General features: G+C 42.1%; 1 protein-coding gene across 3 annotated transcripts in view; it reads left to right on the top strand.

Moving 5' to 3' along the window:
• Positions 1-783: 783 nt before the first annotated feature.
• The window catches only part of UST (uronyl 2-sulfotransferase), a 265,472-nt gene continuing 247,808 nt past the window's right edge, over positions 784-18,447 (top strand). The window contains exon 1 of one of the 3 annotated variants that reach the window (XM_074333694.2): positions 784-1,538. In XM_074333694.2, the coding sequence (XP_074189795.1) occupies positions 1,292-1,538 (247 nt within the window). In that variant the 5' untranslated portion in view covers positions 784-1,291. The remainder of the gene's footprint in view (positions 1,539-18,447) is intronic. The other 2 variants (XM_088795402.1, XM_019746947.3) reach the window with 2 other exon arrangements.

Raw genomic sequence — 18,447 nt, 5'->3', positions numbered from 1 at the left:
ACCTTGGACAAGTCACTTAGGCCTCAGGTGGTACAGCTTCTCTATATAGCAATAAATTATTCTTACTGAAAAGGTGGCTAATGAGAGCAGCCTTTTCGTGCGCCACGCACTCCCGTCAGCAGATGTATTTGGTGCAGCATTTCTTCTCCGGTAGGTTCTTTTTCAGGTCCAGGAGCGTCCCTCCGAGGGAAGGGAGACAGCAATGAAATGGGTATGTAAGGGCTCTTTCCCCTTCGAATCTGCTGGCGGTGTGACCTCCTTGAGTTCTCTCTCTACCCCTTGTCTCTCTGGTCACTAACGTCGATGAGTAGTTGTAGGGTGAGCGCGAGCAAGAAGAAAGCTGTGTTTCTCTTGTAGGAGTAGGGGCGATGAGCCTGGCCCTATGGGGAGTGTGGATTTCTAATTTACACCACTTGCTCTGTCACCATCTCAGCAAAGCCTTGGATCTATGTCCTAGTACCTTTTATCTGCTTTTTGCGAATAGCTCGGGATACAGAAGGAGAATCAAGTTTCTGAGCTGTAAAAAATATATATATAGTAAAAGAAGTCGTGCTTCTTCCTGCCGGTGACTGTTTACGAGAGGGAAGTCAGCGGGGCCCCCAAGAGGTCGCTGGTGGCGCAGGAACTGAGACCAGATTGTAGAGAAAGGGGGAAGGAAAAAACACACCCAGAAACTTTCTTCCTTGTTGCGAATAATCGCCGCGCCCCCCGCCCCTCCCCAGGCAGAGGCAGTAACGTGACACCGAGAGAAACCCGGAGACCAAAGCGGAGAGAGGGAGGGAAGAGGGAGGAGAGAGGGCTGCGGAGAGCCGGAGGGAGAAAGGGGAGGAGAAGGAGGAAAACCCCTGTCAAGGAGGTGGAGCGAGGGGCTGGTGTCCGCCTCCTGTTCCTCCCTGCCGTTTTTTTAGAGGAGCCTGAACCGGGACAAAACACGCCGAGACCGACAGACACAAAGCCGGGGGGTCCACGCTGGCGCTGGAGGCGAGCCCCGGCGGCCGCGAGCGAGCCCGAGACGCGGCTGGGCGCGGGGCGTGGGGGCGCTAGCGGGCCGGGCGCGGGCAGCGCCCCCCGGACGGGGCCGGGCACCTCGGCCGCTCGGGCCGCGGCGGCGGGGACCATGCCGAGGAAAGTCTCCTGAGCCCTGCAACTTCGGCCCCTCCCCGCCCCCACCCGGGCTGCCCTCCGCGCGGCCCTGCCCATGTGCAGCCGGCCGGCCGGGCTCTCCTCTTCGCAGGCGGATGGGTGACCTTTTTCTGGCACGGGCAGGCTGTGCGAGGCGGCGGTGCAGGCGATGAAGAAGAAGCAGCAGCATCCCGGCGGCGGCGCGGATCCCTGGCCCCATGGGGCCCCTCTGGGGGGCGCCCCTCCTGGACTGGGCAGCTGGAAGCGCCGGGTCTCCCTGCTGCCTTTCTTGCGCTTCTCCCTCCGGGACTACGGTTTCTGCATGGCCACCCTGCTGGTCTTCTGCCTGGGCTCTCTCTTCTATCAGCTCAGCGGGGGACCCCCTCGCTTCCTGCTCGACCTGCGGCAGTATTTGGGTAAGGAAGGGAAGCAGGCGCGAGGGCGGCGCCGGCCGCGCAAAGTTGTGCCGGGGGGGCGGGGGAGTGGGGACGCGCCGGGGACCTCGGGTGCCAAGCCCGCGGGTTTCTGCTCCAAGGCTCCCGAGATGGGACGCCGGTGAGCATGGGTGCTGCGGCCCGGGGCGCCTGCTGCCTCCCGCGCGACCGTCCGCCTGTACAGAGGCGGGGGCGCCGCTGGGTTGACGGGCCCGACAGGTACCCCGGGGCGGGGCGCTGCATACCTTCCCCGCCTCCGCCACCCTATCTGGAGCGGAGTGCAGGCGTGTGTGTACGAGTGGGTGTATATTCAGGCCTGACTGTGTGCGGAGAAGCGAAGAGAAGGGATACCCTTTCGCTGGCATTGTAGTGACCGAAGTCCTGTCCTGTTCAACGATCCCGGTCTTGACGGGTGGGTTTAGCTCCTCTCCATGGTCGGTTCAGCGAATTCTGCCCCCGCAACTTTCTCTCCTGCCACGGGCCTGGGTGACCCAGGGGCAGTTTTCAGGCTCCGCGCCTCCTCTGAGCTGGCTTGTCCTTTGGCCGCCCCTGCTCACTCCGTGGCCTGCAGCGAGTGGGACGTGGGGAGTGGGCTGCACCTGGAGGTCTGGGGCTGTCTGAGGGCACGGCTCAGCCTGGCCAGCAATGTCACCTGCTTTGATTGGACGATCCTCTGCGCTGTGTGTGTCTCAAGCCAGAACGAGAGTGTGTGTGTGTGTGTGTGTGTGTGTGTGTGTGTGTGTGTGTGTGTTGGGGTGGGGGTGGTGGTGTGCTTGGTTTATTAGGAGCGAGGCCGCCTATTTTTAGCAAAGGTAAGGATGGGGTTGTACCCAGAGTGAAAAGAGCGACTCCAAGCCGGAGGGCGTGACCCACAGCTCCCTGTCCCGGCGCGGGAAGCGCACACCCAGGTCCCCGCACGACGCTGGCTTGCGCGCCCTGGCCAAGGCAGGATGCAAATCTTTCACAAGTCTGTGGCCAGAAGAAGTCTGTCAGGGAAGTGGTAGACATTGGGAGGGGTCCAGCTTCTTGCACCCGACAAACCAAAGCCACCCGACAAACATCCGGCATCTGCCTGACGCGAGCGGGTGCGCAAAGGGAAGCCGCTGAAGCGCTGGAATCCTAATGGACCAAAAGACTCCAGCAGGCTGGATGGAGGCTGCTACACTTACCCACCAAAGTCTCTTCGTCTCAGAAGCCACAAGTCTCGATAGCACACCGTTTTCGAAAGAAAAACACCACTTCAGCAAAGTGACATATGTGCACTTTGAAATGTAAACGCAGCATTTAAAATGTGCATTGTGCATTGTACAATGTACATGTGCATTTTGAAATGTAAACGCCGATAAAGTAATGCTCTGTCCATGTAGAGAAGCTCAGATTTTAAAAGTAACATTTCTAGTTCTGTAGAAACTTTGGGGAACTATGATTTTGTAAGATGCTTTAAGGAAAATTAAAGGAAAATATTGTCCAAGTAGATTTCCAAAGTACAATCTTGAGCATCTTTTATTCCCCTCCCCCCAGAGGATTTGGGATAATACGCACTTTTATTAAGGAGTCAAATCTCTTCTTTTCCTGAGTTGTGTATTTTGGAGTCTCATAGCTTTATAGGCTTTCAGACACCTGCTAGTGCCACAAAGGTAACTAAAATGTCATGATTCTGATACCCTTCTTGGAAATGGAAAACTCTGGGAGGAGGAAGAAGCAAAGGCATTACTGAGGGTGAAATCAAGAAACTTCAATATCTGTCACGTTTACCTTTGACAAATTCAGCCAAATACATGTATGCAGAATTTAGTATTATCATTATATATTTCAAAAAATGAGGCCTGATAAATTTGGAGGCCCAGTTGGCAGAAGGGTGAATTCACCGCATTCACTCAGGGAACCCGGAAGAACTAAAGGATTGGACATTCCTCCTATTAGTAAATGATCATTAAATTTCTGACTGACATGATGGGTTAAAAAAAAATGACATCATTGTGAACTGAAAATAGGACACACTTGTCCAATTTTGGTCCCTGTTGTTTTGTTACATAAATACAGTGATTTTCAGGAAAAGTGGGATTGTGGTCTTTAAAAGGGTCTAAAATATACCCTTAATAATACAAGGCCAAGGTATCTGCAGAATTACTTTCTCCTTGTTTCCTCCATTCTATTATTTTAGTGTCTGTCAAAACAAAATTTGTGGTTAGTAAACATATCCTCTCAATTTCTCTTGTTAGCAAATTTTTGGAGGAAAATATTATTAAATATAAATTCATGTAAAGTCAAAATTTTCTAAATCAAAATAATAATAAAACAAACATTTTTCTGGACATTATTTTAATATCGTTGTATAATATCGTTCTATAATGTTATACGTCTGATACATAGCAGCTATTCAATAACTATTTGCTGAAATAACTGAACCTATTGTATCAAAATACGTAGTATGCTGTTTAAGATCTTGAATATTGAATATTCTCGGAGGAAAGCCAAGAGATGTGACCATTTACAAGAAAGCTAACATTATTGTGTATGTGCCAGGCCATGCATGTGCAGGATGACATTGTATCGGCACAGTAATGTTTTAGGTAGTTTCCACTGTTAGTCCCATATTCAGTATGGGAGAAATGAGGGCAAAGAGATTTGCTGACTTGCTGAAGGACACACAGCAAGTAAAGCAAGACCTGAACCCAAGTATGTCTGATTCAGGTACTCCTTGTATAGTACTATGGGCAGTTTAAGATATAATATGGAAATATACCCAAGATGTAAGTGGGAATCTAAAAGAGTTGACTGGTGAAAACTGATCATATTTATCTCCACGATTTCACTTTCTTTTTCTTGATACTTCTACTCTGAGTGTCTTGAGGGGTCAGCAGAGACGAGAAATAATTCAAGCAGCTGGTGTGCCCAAAGTCTACCTTCCTGTATTCATCTCCGCGATGCTGCGTCCATGTACTAGGGATCTCGACACCCCAGAGCCACACAACTGGAGGTGATGGGAATGGAATCTTAAATTCCTGATCTTCTCTTTCTCTGCCAGGTGTCCTTCTTCTAGGCTAGTGGTTCTCGATTTGTGGTCTCTGGGCCTGCAGCATCTACCTCACCTGGGAACTTGTTACAAATGCACTTTCTCAGGTCTCATCCCAGACCCACTGCATTAAAAAGTCTGGGTGTGGAACCCATCACTCTGTGTTTTAGCAAGTCTTCCAGGTGATTCTGATGCTGGCTCAAGCCCAATAACCATTGTTCTAGAACAAAGCATTGCTTTCAGGAAGCTTCCTACATATTTGTGAGGAAGAGGAGAGATGAGAGAGAGGTAAGCTATCTATAAAGTATTTTAAAGGTGATGTACATGGTTTCATTTTTTAAATTTCGACTTTTAAAAATGCATCTGCTTTGCTGCTTAAAGGGAAAGACAAGGGATTGTCTTTGGGAAAGACAAGCCAACATCTGCTGGCCCTAGCTGGCTTTAGACTTTCTACGGTTAGGAGATACAGAGAATGGGGTGAAGCAGGGCAACCCGAAAGTATAGTGTGAGGAAGGAAAGAACAGGAGTCTTTAATGATGCTTTCTCTTCCCACAGCAAGCGGGGTCAAACTGTTCCTTCTTTCTAGTCAGTTTGGGGAAAGGCAAAGCCTGTTCTCCTTAAAGATACTTTTTGCCTTCAACAAATTTGAAAAATGGAAAGTAAGTTTGGGGGAGTAAGCATGGATAACTGTTGTCTTGAATTTTTCCTTCTTCGAATTGGATGGAGGGGGAACACAAACATACAATGGGGTAAATAGGTGAATATAGCAAATGCTGTCCTTAAACTTGGAGACCACAGTCTTTTCAATTCAGTGAAATTTCATATTTTTTGAAGTGCAATTCAGACTTTGATTTTCTAAGGAAAACAAACAAAAATCAAATAAAATCTCCCCAGAAATTAGGTTATGGTGCAGCTTCTGCCACTAGCCTCATTACTTATGAGTTGTGGACCCATCAAAAACTTGGATTAACTCTCGTTGCATTGATGTAAACTGAATAAGCCAGATGGCTTACTACTGATCTTATGCAACCAGCAAACTCTAAGGATTTATCATCAAGCCTTGGATATGTGATTTAGCCTTTATGGGAACTATATTTGTTGGATTGATGTCAAATTGATATGCTTTCCTTTCCATTTTTAATTTATACTACTTTAAATGGATATATACTACTTTAGTTTTCAGAATTGCCAATCTTTATATATATTTAAAATGAGCATGACAGTTTTGAGTCAAAAAAAGAGAGAGAAAAAGAGGTAACTTTATCGAATTTAAAATTCTCTACGTTTAAATGAATTTAAAGGAAAATGTGAAAATAGATATCCAGATCTGTTACAAAATAGTTTCTCTAAACCTTAAAAGCCAAATTTAATTTTTCTTCTGCACATCACGTATGGTTTAAATATAGTACTCCAGGCCCCAGACAGCAATCTAGGAAATGAATGCATAAAATATGATGTTATCAATAGAAATTGTTGACATAAAAAGAAAATGACATTCTTGTTCATAGCTGCAAATTTATCTTATAGGGCTGGATGGGGACACAGTAGCACTGTATTAGAGGAAGAACAGAAAATGGAATTGCACTGTGGCAGTCTGTTCCATAAACACATAGAATGAATGGTGAAAAGCATTCTGCCTTGTAAACTATTTTTAATGTAGACTAGTCTCAGTATGAATTGTTTAAAAATACATATAAATATGTATTATCTGGATACTGTCTTTCTTCAAATTCCCTGTCATCAAGCCAAGTTTAAAACACTAGTTGGTTTTGTATTTGAGAAACTAGAGTAAAAGTGGTCAAGTTTTTTGAGTCCCGAGAGAAATAATATATTTTGCTTCCCCAAAGGGAAGCTGCAGGAACAGAAACAGAAGCTTGCCCTCTCTGCAGCTCTACTCCACTGATGGACAATGATAAAGCATCTTATTTGGTGGACTGTAGCCACTAGAATTATTAGGAGTTATAACTTGCTCTTTTTTTGGAAGGAAGTAAGACTTGACCACAAAATAAATTTTGTCTTATCTATATTTATTTTTATTATAGAAGTTCAACTTTAAGCAAACAGTGATATATCTATATCGATCTATATCTATATCATTTATGTCTATATCTATATCTCCTTTTATTTATCAGAAATGGGGACAGAAACACTAATCTGTCACCAAAAATTCCTATTTGCAGAAGTCAAAATTGTAGCCATTATTGTTCATGAAAATTCCAAATGAAGCACATTTCAGTATATGCTATTAATTTCTAAGCAGCTTTACTGAGATATAACCCTCAGACGACATAATTCGCCCATGTAAAGTTTCAATTGCTTAATAGTTTTCAATAGTTTTCTTTTTGGTATAGTCATAGGTCAGTGCAACCATAGCTGTAGTCAATTTTAGAACATTTTCATCACAACAAAGAGAACCCCACTGCCCTTTAACTATCACTTACTATTCTTCTTTCCCCACTTCACCTAAGGGGTTACTAATCTACTTTCTGCCTCTGTAGATTTGCCTATTCTGGACATTTCATAGAAATGGAGTCATTTAACATGTGGTCTTTTGTGATTCTTTTCTTTCACTTAGCATATTGCTTTCAAGATTCATCCATGTTGTAGAATGTATCAGTACTTTATTATTTTCATGACTGAATAATATTCCATTGTATGAATTTTATTTGTCAATTCATCCATTGATGGATGTTTCTGTCTTTTGGCTACTGTAAGTAGTGCTACTATGAACATCTATATATAAGCTTTGGTTTGAACACCCATTTTCTGTTCTTTTGGATGTATACCTAGGAGTGGAATTGCTCAGCCATACAGTAATTCTATGTTTACCTTATTGAGGAACTGCCAAGCTGTTTTTCACATTCCACAGTGGCCACACCATTGTATATCCCACCAGCAATCTATGAGTGTTCTACATCCTTACCAACACTTGTTATTTTCCAGTCTTTTAATTATAGCCACCCTAATGGTGTGAAGTGGTATCTTATTGTGGTTTTGTTTTGCATTTTCCTAATGATTGGTGATGTTGAACATCTTTCCATGTGCTTGTTGACCATTTGTATATCTTCTTTGGAAAGATGTCTATTTACATCCTTTGCCCATTTTTGAATTAGGTTGTTGTCCTGTTTTTTGAGTTTTAAGCGTTCTTTATATATTCCGGATACTAGACCCTTCACAGATATGATTTTGCTACTTATTTTGAAATTGCAAATGATGATATTGGTTGAAACAGAATACTGGTATGTATTGTTTTCTATATCATAAGTATGCACCTTCTCAAGGAACGAGAAATTCATTTTATACTTTAGTCACTTTCAAAGTGCTAAGTACAGTGTCTGGCTATATAGTAAAACCTAAGTAAATTCCTAACAATTGGTTGAAAACAGGGACCTCTTCAAAAGAATCTTGGGGGTCTTTTTTTGCAGTTATAGATGACTTCAAATATTAAACACTTTGGTTGTCTGCAAAGCTCTAACGTATGATAATTCATGGATAGCTAGCATCTGTCTATTTTACAGATGTCACAAAGATTACTGTGACTTGGATGTGGAATAAGAGCATAGCCAATTTTGAACAGGAGATTAAAGTATAATGGATGGGAATATTTCGTCTTTGTATTTGCTCACTAGAATGGAGCTGATGAGCTCAGCAGGGGAAAACATTTGGGTACATTATGTTCCTTATACAATGTATGAAAGGCTACCAAGGAAATTTTGAGCATTCTCCTAAAATTGGAATTCATACGCAGTTCATTTTTTATTCCCATTGTGGTAGAATATACAGGACAAATATATAGGAGCAATATTTCCTATATATGTTTCTCTTTAGGAAAGTAACTTATGCATTTTAGAAAGAAATGTTGTTTTACCAAAAGGGTTAGAACTTTTTAGTAGGTTTTAAAAATATATATTATCAAAATAGGAAGCTTTAAAATAAGTACAGGCAGTTCCAGACTGCTTGGTGGAGCTTCAATTTGAACAATTCGTAACTCTCATATTAAAGAGCCAGAGAGCTGTTTGGTGTTCAGAGTATGCTATTCCTCTTGGTCTTTCTCTGGTGTTATATCAGTTTTATCTATAATTTCCCAAAGATAGCCACTGGCTCATTTTTCTTGTCTCATTGCCTGCCTTTGCTTCTTCTGTTGCCTCTGTGTTGATGGTTTAGGAAGCTAAAATGCCAATGATGATCTCTGAACTCCTGAAGTATTTATTTCCTGATCACTTCTGAAGTTTTGACATTGTATCCTGTATTGTGATAATTTGTGGGCGAGCTGCTTGAAAGGAGCAAGCTTAGTCAGCGCTTTCCACCTCTCCTCTGACACCTCTCCTGGGTGCTCTGCACAGGCCTGCAGGAAGTATCTGTTGATTCAATATATTATTTGCTAAGCAGACTGTTCTTCACTAGGGTTCCTAGCCTGTTTTGTTTGGTCACTGTTGTAAGCAGAGAATGTGGGAAGGGGTGCCAGGAAGGATTCGAGCTCAGTTGATGTCTACCGCCCATCTCTTCCAGGCTGTTTGAAGCATATGCTCCAAGCAAAGGCATGAAAACCACCATGACATATAGTTCTATAAACATTGCCTTCTGTGCCCGGGGATCACTGTCCACCTCTTACCTGTAGAGATTTTGAAGTAGATTTGTAGGGCTCTCCCTGTAACTAAGAATACCTGAGATCAATCTAGAGGTTTGGCTGCAAACAACTAGGATGCAAACTTCTTGTTTCTTGTCATTTTCCTGAACCCAGTTGTTTTGGGAGTTTGCAGAATAGCAGTTTATTTCTCTCTCTAGGTCAGTGTCTTCCTTAGGTAGCAATTTGTGTTAAATTAGCTACAACATTTCAAACATGACTTTGAGTCTTTAAGAAGGTGAGACCATAAGATGATGTGGTTTTTGAAATAGCAGCATAGTGGATTTTTATCTAGAACCGCAAAAAAATAGACTATAAAATTAGGGCTCAATGCACGAACCTATTCACTCTTGTTTGATGAAAGACGTTGAAATAACCTTAAGTCATGGCTTTGATTAAGTAATTCTTACTCCATTCACAGATGATTTAAATAACCATACTGCACTTCTGGAAACATCATTGATTTTTTTTCAAGTTCAGTGAGTCCGACTTTTATTGTCTTGATGGAAATAAACATGAAAGTATTCTGAAACATATAAATTCCTTCGGTCAATCATTCCGTGAATATTCAGTGAAGGCCTACTGTGAGCCAGAACCATCAGACATTAGAAAGAATATGTTTTAAAACAGAGATCTGGGGGTGAATCACTGTGCAACCAGTTATTAGCTGAGAGTACTTGGGCAAGTTTCTTGACTTCTCTGAACCTCAGGTGTTTTGATCTATATGATGAGATTAATAATTGGTGTTTGTAGGGTACTCCTCTAACCCAAAGCCCATGATTTGAACTCGACAAATGTCAGTTTTCTCACCTTCCTCTTTGCTTTTCTCAGACTCTCCTTCTGGGACACATACACACGTGCGTACACACACACAGACACTAGTGGAGTGTGTAAATTCACTCATGGCCTGGCTTCCATTTGAAAGAAACATTCTAACCAAGAAATACGAAGTTACTGAACTAGTATTTTTGTGGCTTATCTTGTCACCCTCACCCTCAGATTGGGAGGGGCCCTTCAACAGCTGACAAGCTCCAGTCTTTTGCCCCGTTAATTATATACACACAAACCTTCCTGCTTCTTATCCTCTCTTCCACTTCCTGGAAACAGTCTTTAAAGAACACATTCTTTGCATAGCCTGCCTTCCTCGGTTTTGAATTAATCCACACTTTTTCCCCTGCATTCACAAAATAAAAATAGTTGTGCAGAGGGAGTGCAGTGCAGCTCACTCTCTGGGGTCACCAACTGTCCTAGGGCTGGACTAGTGATTGAAAAGTCCCTCCCTTTCCAACCATCATAATGCCAGGCATGCACTGGGGCTGCCACAAGAACTTCTGCTGCTTAGGATGGAATCACCGTGCCCGGTAGTAGGGCCACCGTCTTCTCTCTGCTTCCATTAGAAGTCAGGGCAACAGCAGTGAACCAACGTAGCGGCTCCTGTCTTTGCCAAGAGGCTGATGGACATGCTTCTGTTTCCCAGTCTTCACTTCTTCATGTTGCCTTTATCTGCCCAGCCTCTGATGGGTGTTGGGGCAAGTGAGACCCACAAGACCATTACCGTCCATTGTAGCTGGTCACCCAAGTCCTTGACAAGTTGACAGTAAATGTGATTTTACATTATTTAGTAGAAAGTTAAATGTTGCCCAGGAAAACTATGACCTTGTGATTCCAGCACGGAACTTCTTGCTTTGATACGAAGGCTGTTTGACATGAATGACTTCTCACTGGATAAACGGAACTACCAGGTGGAGCCATGTGGGTTGATGGAAGGGACACTGGACATGGGTCTGGAAGGAGTCCCCAAATAGTTCAGTGGCGGCAGTGCTTTTAAGTCACATGAGCCTGTTAGGCTTACGTTTCTTCACCTCTGAAATGAAGAAGCCTGATTAGATCTATGAGTTTCAATTGTTTTGCTTTCCTAGAACCCCCATCAGCAGCAACGTTTCCATGTGGTCTTGATGGTCTGTCTAGGAATATGTCCCAGTGGCCAGGAGGGGGAGAATGGGCTGGTTTGGAGTTCTTTAAAGAAATATTTTAGCTGATTTTTATATGCAGCCCCAGGGATGGTGCCTCTTTTCTCTTTAGAATCATTGAATTAGGTGCTTTCTAAGGCCCCATCTACTTTTAAAATCATGTGTCGAAAGAGATAAGCCATTTAATTGTAGCAACTGAAAATATAAGACTATTTCCTTTGAAGACAAATGCTTATTTAAAAGATTGCAGGAGTCAAGTGGCTAAGGCAAGTAAAATACACAAAAACATTTTAGGCCATCATTTTCAAAGTCTTAATCATAGGTGGTTGTTTTGTTTTGTTTTGTCTTCCCAACATCACCAGTTTGCCCCAGCCTATCTGGGCCGTCAGGGGAGACTCTTGCTCCAGAAATCATGGGAAGCAGAGTGTCCCTAGGAAGGCAGAGAGAGGAGGCAGAGGAAGAGATGGCTTTCCAGCATTCAGAGCCTAACAATGCGATAGGAAGAAAGAAGGAAAACGAGTAGGGATAAGAAACTTGCGTTGTTCAAGAAGGCCTCTCACAGCCTCGTCCCTGCTGCCCGCTGCCGAACATTCCACTCCTTGGTGGACAGCTCCAATGGCTGAGGGGTTCTTCACAGTGTGGTGAGCTACTTACTGCCTTGTAGCTTCCAGCTGCTTCTGCTCGTTCTTCTGGGAGCTATGGAGAATAGTCTATTTGACGTCCTTGTCTTTCAAAGAATTGACATGAAGATGACTATCAGGTCCACCCACGCCCACACACACAAATCTTGTCCAAATCGGTCTATTTTCCAGTAGTTCCTCATCTGAAGTCACTTGCAGACACAGAAGGCACAAACCACAAAGGAAAAAAAAATGACATTCAAGTAAAACCTTCTGGACAATAACATCCCACGAAGAAAGCAAAAGGACTCAGATTGGGGACAGATGTTTCTCTAAGAAATGGGATTAATATGCAGATAGATCAATAAACCAATAAGAAAGGAGCATTCGCGAGATAAATGCACAAAGACTATGAGCAGGCATGTCACAGAAGAGGAAACCCAAGTGGCCAATAAGCACATGAAAAAATGAAATGATTTTCATTCCCTTATGCATCTTATCACTTTCCTCTGTCTATATGGCCCTTCACTGGCCCGTAGAAATGAGGAATTTGCCAATTCCCTCTGTTTGTGCACCTACTTTGTGGCGAGGAGGCACTATCAGAAGTGACTCTCTCGGAGACCGTCTTCTTTTCAGAATGACTGTAGCCCATCCACCACAGTTCTGTAGTTAATAGAGGTGAGTGGAGCTGGGGGCAGCTCTCTGGAGCCCTGTTTCTGGCCCTAAATACAAAATCTGAGTTTTGGGGGCCACATTTCTGTTGGATGGTCTGACCACCGAGAGGCCCTTTTCTACACTCAAAACCACAGCCAGCAAGCCCACTCAGTTAATAGCAAATAGCCCCCTGCCTTTTGCTCTGCTTCCCTCCATCTCTGAGACTTGGCTGAGTCTGTGAGAAGCACAGGACGAAAGGAACTGACGTGGTGCTTAGACTACAGCATCTTGTCTTGCCTGGAAGTATTTTCTCAATATACGAGAAAACATGGAACTGACTCATCTGGTTGGAGTTTTACAGAAATGTGATTGCAGATTTCTTGTGATTTCATTCTGCTTTGGTGTCAAAATTCATTCGACGTGCCAAAAAATGTGTGTGAAATCACATTCAGATTTAGACTCTTCAAGAGGAAGTTATTTTTACCACAGCAGGGAAGAAAACAGAAAGGGACGATTGGCAGAGAGGCCAAGGCAGGGCTGAGTAAGGAGGTGAGGTGTCTGAACCATTGGGGCTTGGATACGCTTGCATCTCCAGTCTTGCCAGACTGGCCTGGGGATTGTGGTGTGGTCACCTCTTAGCAGGTCGAGTGAGGAGTTCCTGTGTGGAAGACCTGCCAGGAGGAGAGAAGAATGTTGACATAACCTCTGAGTGTGATGCCAGTTTCAGCAGTGTGGGGTTAACATTGGTTACTCCTGAAAACGTGTTGTGTGCTCTCCAGAGCAGTCCATAGAAACCAGTCTCTGACTGAGGTCTGTGTAGGACACGGATGTGAAAATGGAGGAAAGGATTCTGGAAAGCTGCATAAATATGAAAACCAAATGACACAGGGTCTTTATTTTGCTTTAGCGGATGACAGGATGGAGGCCATATTACTTTCTTTGCCTGTGCTTTTCCCAACTCAAAAGGCTGTTCTTGGTTGCTTGCCCAGCAGAAATCCAAAGCCTTACGGAGTAGGCAGTGTTTGTGGTTATGTCCTTCTCGTCCTGCTGTGAGATGAAGCGGTTTGCAGAAATTAAAGGGAGGGAGAAGGAAGTATTTGTTAGCACCTGTAACCTCTGTCATTTTATTGACCTTTTCATCTGGGCAAAGGATCGCTAGAGCTACCATCTAGTGATCATATTTTGAGTCTCATTGTTTTGTAGCTTGAGGGTGAACTTTTCAAATGCATTTGCACAATACATTGTTCAAGTCTTCTTGTGATTTTTTTTTGCAGGGAGAAATGTCTTGAAATGTCCATAGTTAACAATGGTGACACTCTGTTTCTGGCCCGCACTCTGGCTTAGACAGTGTATGTAGGGGCATGTTGTTAGGTGTGCTCCCGAGCTTGGTAGGGAAAACATACTTGGAACAGTCTTTGGTTTCTGGAAGGGCTTTTATCTTGGTGTTTCATTCCTTTTATGGCATAATGCATGGCTGTTTCAAAATATAGCCCCCTTTCGCCAGATTTTTCCTGGCCACCATGTTGGAATGAGAGGCGACTTTTTGTTCATTTCAGAGTAAGACTTGCGCACAAGGCTTACACTTCATTGAAGTTTCACATCAATGAGACTTACAGGATCAGAGAACATATGTTTTCCTATTGCTTTCATATGCCTACCCGCCTTCACATGTGGCTTGGCAGTCATTCTCTCTGTCATCTCTTCCATCTCTTCAGGTTCATTCCTTCAACAAATGTTCATCAAAGCTGGTATATGCTGGGTGCTAGAGATAACGTGACTTTATCTATAATCTTTTATTTAGTTGTGACTTATAACACTTCAGCTTTCAGCTTCTCTATACCAGCTCATCTCAAACTTGAATGTGCATTCAGATCACCTGGGGATTTGTTAAACTGTAGATTCCAGTGTCGTAGGTTTGAAATGAGTGGGGCCTGAGATTTCTGCATTTCCAACAAGCTCCCTGGTGTTATCCGTGCCCTGTCGGAGAACCACACTTTGAGTAGCAGTGCTCTACACTGTAGCATTTCTGGGAAGTAATACTTGCAAACAGACAAGTAAGTCAGGGTTTAGCCTAGCGCATTAAAGATCTGTGCTATTAAACATTTTATAAACATTTTTAACTGAATTTTCATTTGCCAATTTGTTTGAATTTAACAACATTAGATTTTTCTTAAGTGAGAATCGCACAGTTGCCTGATTCAAGTTTAAAAATGCTTATTATTTTTTAAAATTAATTTCTGTACTCCACAGTATTGAAATGCAGGCTGTTTGTAAATTTGTGAACATATGTATTTTGATCTAATGTCAAGTTCATTAGTAAGCACAGGAAGTAAAACAATTGGTCTTGGGTGCGAAGTTTTTTCAAATAGTTATTGCAGATTCTTGCACTGTTTTCAATTTTGATGTTGAGGCATAGTATCAAAATTCGTTGCCAAGTGACCCTATTATCCAAGTACTCCAGGTAAAGATTTTTTTTTTTTTTTTTTTTTATGGTCAGAGCAAATAATTGGATGCACATAGAGCAAATAATGAAAATGACTCAGTGTAATGCTTTAAAAACACAATTTTAAGAAATAATGAAAACAGTTAACACATGCTCATTATAGAAGGCTAGAAGGCTTGGAAAATAGAGAAAAGCACAAAGAAGAAAGTAAAAAGCATGTCAGTTCCCTCACAACTGCTTTGTTTTAGTTACATGCTTCATTCCTCCACTCTGCAGTATCATAAATGTCACACCACGTCTTTACATGTTTTTCTACATTGGTTTTTTTGGTGGCATAGTATCTTGTGAAAGAACAATCATTCCTGTAGCGAGGGCTTTTTGATATTTAGCTCATTTACAGTTTTTCATGATTCTGCATAAAACGGTGATGAACATTGTTAAATTTTTGCATTCTTCTCTACTTCCCTGGGATAAATTCCTGGACGTTGAATGGCGGGTTAAAGTGTGTACCCATCTTGAAATTGCTTTTAATACTAATTGCCATATGTTTTGGTGTATCTCACCTGCAGTCTATAACCTGTTTTGTTCATACCCTGATAAACACTGGATATAATCTCATAGAACTCCTCTCCCACCCATTCAATTGAGGAAAAATGATATTCTTATGCTCTAATTTGCCTTTATTTGAATATTGAACAATTTGACTGTATTTTTGTAAGACCTCTTTTTTTATTGGAATGATGACTTTTCCCTTTCCTTTTGTTTTTCTTCTATAAATGTGTTCTTTCTCTTATGAACCATAAGAACTTTTTAGAGATAAAGAGTATGAGCCCTTTCCCATAGGTGCAAATAATAGGCTCCTCATTTTTTTGTTTTTAATTGCCCTTTAATTTTTAAAATGTTTATCTTGTATTTTTGCTGTGTACTAATTGACTTGTTTTCCATTTGTCATTTGTTTCTTTGCTTTTATGCTTAGAAAGGTCTTATATCTTGACATCAAATACATACTCTCTATGTTTTCTTCTACTTCCCTTGTCATTTCACTTTTGCGTTTACTTTTAAAATCCTTTTGGCATTTATTTTGGGGTAAATTAACTCAGTGATTTTGCAAGTCTAGCTGGAGACAATATCATTCCTCAGAGAATCGTACCATTCTTCAAAACAGTATTCATTCATTTTTCAAACATTACAACGAATTGATTTGAGCTTAACTCTTTTTAGAGGATTTGAAACCTATGTTTGCCGTTTAATCCTAAACTACTGAGGGTAGGAGGACTTCTGAGGCCATCTGGTACCTCTCCGTCGGTCCGCACTATTCTCCGGGGATTGGCTCCAAGACCCCCGATACCAAGAACCTTAGATACACAAGTCCTTTAGTCCGCCCTCTGTATCCGCGGGTTCTGCATCCACAGACATGGAGGGCTGATTATACTAGATAGAAGTAGAAGCTGGGCCTGGGCCTCTTCTCCTTTCTCTGCCTCTCCCAGCTGTGCCTCTCAGCATAGGCCCCCCCCAGCCCCCCCGCCTGCCGCCATTGCTTCTAGCGAGAACATTTTGTGTGTCAGTGCACTGCGCAGTCGCTCACTCTGTCCAGGCAGACTTGACCACTCTCCTTGCTCACCCTGCCTGAGTTGCCCCAGTGCAGGACTGGGCAAGTTAATAGGTCTCAGCCTACTGCGTCCCAAGCACAAAATGAGCACCCTTCTCACCACATGCACCCTTTTCAGTTTGGCTAGAAACCTTAGCTGAGAGTGATGGGTGACCTCCCTAAAGACAGCCCAGCTCTACCAGCCCTCAGCCCTTTGCAGCATCTCGGTAATGGGGACAGCATTCATTGGACACTAATTTTTTATAAGCACCTAGAAGATAATAAGGTGTTTAGTTCCTGTGGGTTGTTATTATTTTTAATGTTTATGAAATTCAAGCACAGACATTTAAAGACCAGCCATATAATCTAGTAGAACTACATTTTCTTTTTAGGAAATCACTTTTTTTTTGTTTCTGTGAATTTGCGTTTGACAGGATGTTTAATATTACAAGAAGCAGTGTAGTGTAACAGAGCATTGGGCTTCAAATCAGAAGTCCTCTGTTTGAGTCCTGGCATTGCCACAGTGCAGCTGTGTGACCTTGGGTAATTCACTTAACCTCTCTGAGTCTCTGTGGGAATTTTAGAAGGACTCTTTCAGTTCTAGAACAACCACCACCAGATTATGAAGAGAATGCTATCTGGTACTATGCTGCCTGGAATACTGTGAAAATTTGCATTTATATTTCAGTATTTGCTAATAAACATCTTCATTTTATCTATGCAGAAGCCTAACTAGAGCAGGTGGCACTCCAGAGTACAGGAGCCACATTGCATCACTGTGTTTGTGTGTGTGTGTGTTGTATGAACAAATAAACAAACAAACAATTCTATCAAAACCCTGCCTTTAGGCATTCACGAACAGTGGTTATTTGTTGTGTACATTCCTGCCCCTTCTGTCACTTACAGTTTTTTAAATTTATTTTTTAAATTGTTTTTATTTTTCAGTTACAGTTGGCATTCAATATTACTTTGTATTACTTTCATGTGTACAGCATAGTTAGAAATTTATATAATTTACGAAGTGATCCCACATATTAGGCTAGTACCCACCTGGCACTGTGCATAGTTATTACAATATTATGGACTATATTCCCTATGTTGTACTTTATATCTCTGTGACTATTTTGTAACTACCAATTTTTACTTATTAATCACTTCACCTTTTCACCTTTTACCTGAACTCCCTATGAATCTGTTTCTGTTTTCTTTGTTTGATTATTTTGTTCTTTAGATTCCACAAATAAGTGAAATCATAAGATATTTGTCTTTCTCTGTCTGACTTACTTAGCATAATACCCTGTAGGTCCATTCATGTTGTCACAAATGGTAAGGTTTTATTTTTTTTTTTAAGGCTAAGTAATATTCCATTGTATATATGTACATCTTCTTTATTCAATCGTCTGTTGATGGGCATTTAGGTTGCTTCCATATCTTGTCTATTGTAAATAGCACTTCAGTGGACATAGGGTTGCATGTATCGTTTCCAATTAGTGTTTTAGATTTCTTTGGATAAATACCCAGAAGAGGAATTGCTGGATCATATGGTAGTTCTATTTTTAATTTTTTGAGGAACCTCCATACTGTTATTCATAGTGGTTGCACCAATTAACAATTCTACCAACAGTGCATGGGGATATAGCCATACTGACAGGTGTGAGGTAATATCTCATCATGGTTTTCATTTGCATTTCCCTGATAATTAATGACATTGAGCATCTTTTCATATGCCTATTAGCTATCTGTATGTCCTCTGCTCATTTTTAATTGGATTTTTTTTTGATGTTGAGTTGTATGAGTTCTTTATAAATTTTGGATATTAATCCCTTATAAGATGTGTCATTGGCATATGTCTTCTCCCATTCTGTAGGTTTTCTTTTCATTTTGTTATTGATCTCCTTTGCTGTGCAAAAACATTTTAGTGTGATATAGTCCCATTTGTTTATTTTTTCTTTTGTTTCCCTTGCCCAATAAGATAT

The sequence above is a fragment of the Rhinolophus sinicus genome, chromosome 2 (genome assembly GCF_057876585.1).
Source record: "Rhinolophus sinicus isolate RSI-liver-muscle chromosome 2, RSI-T2T, whole genome shotgun sequence".
Taxonomy (NCBI): Eukaryota; Metazoa; Chordata; class Mammalia; order Chiroptera; family Rhinolophidae; genus Rhinolophus; species Rhinolophus sinicus.
The sequence above is the reverse complement of the archived record's forward strand: the minus strand, read 5'-3'. Positions and strand labels throughout refer to the sequence as shown.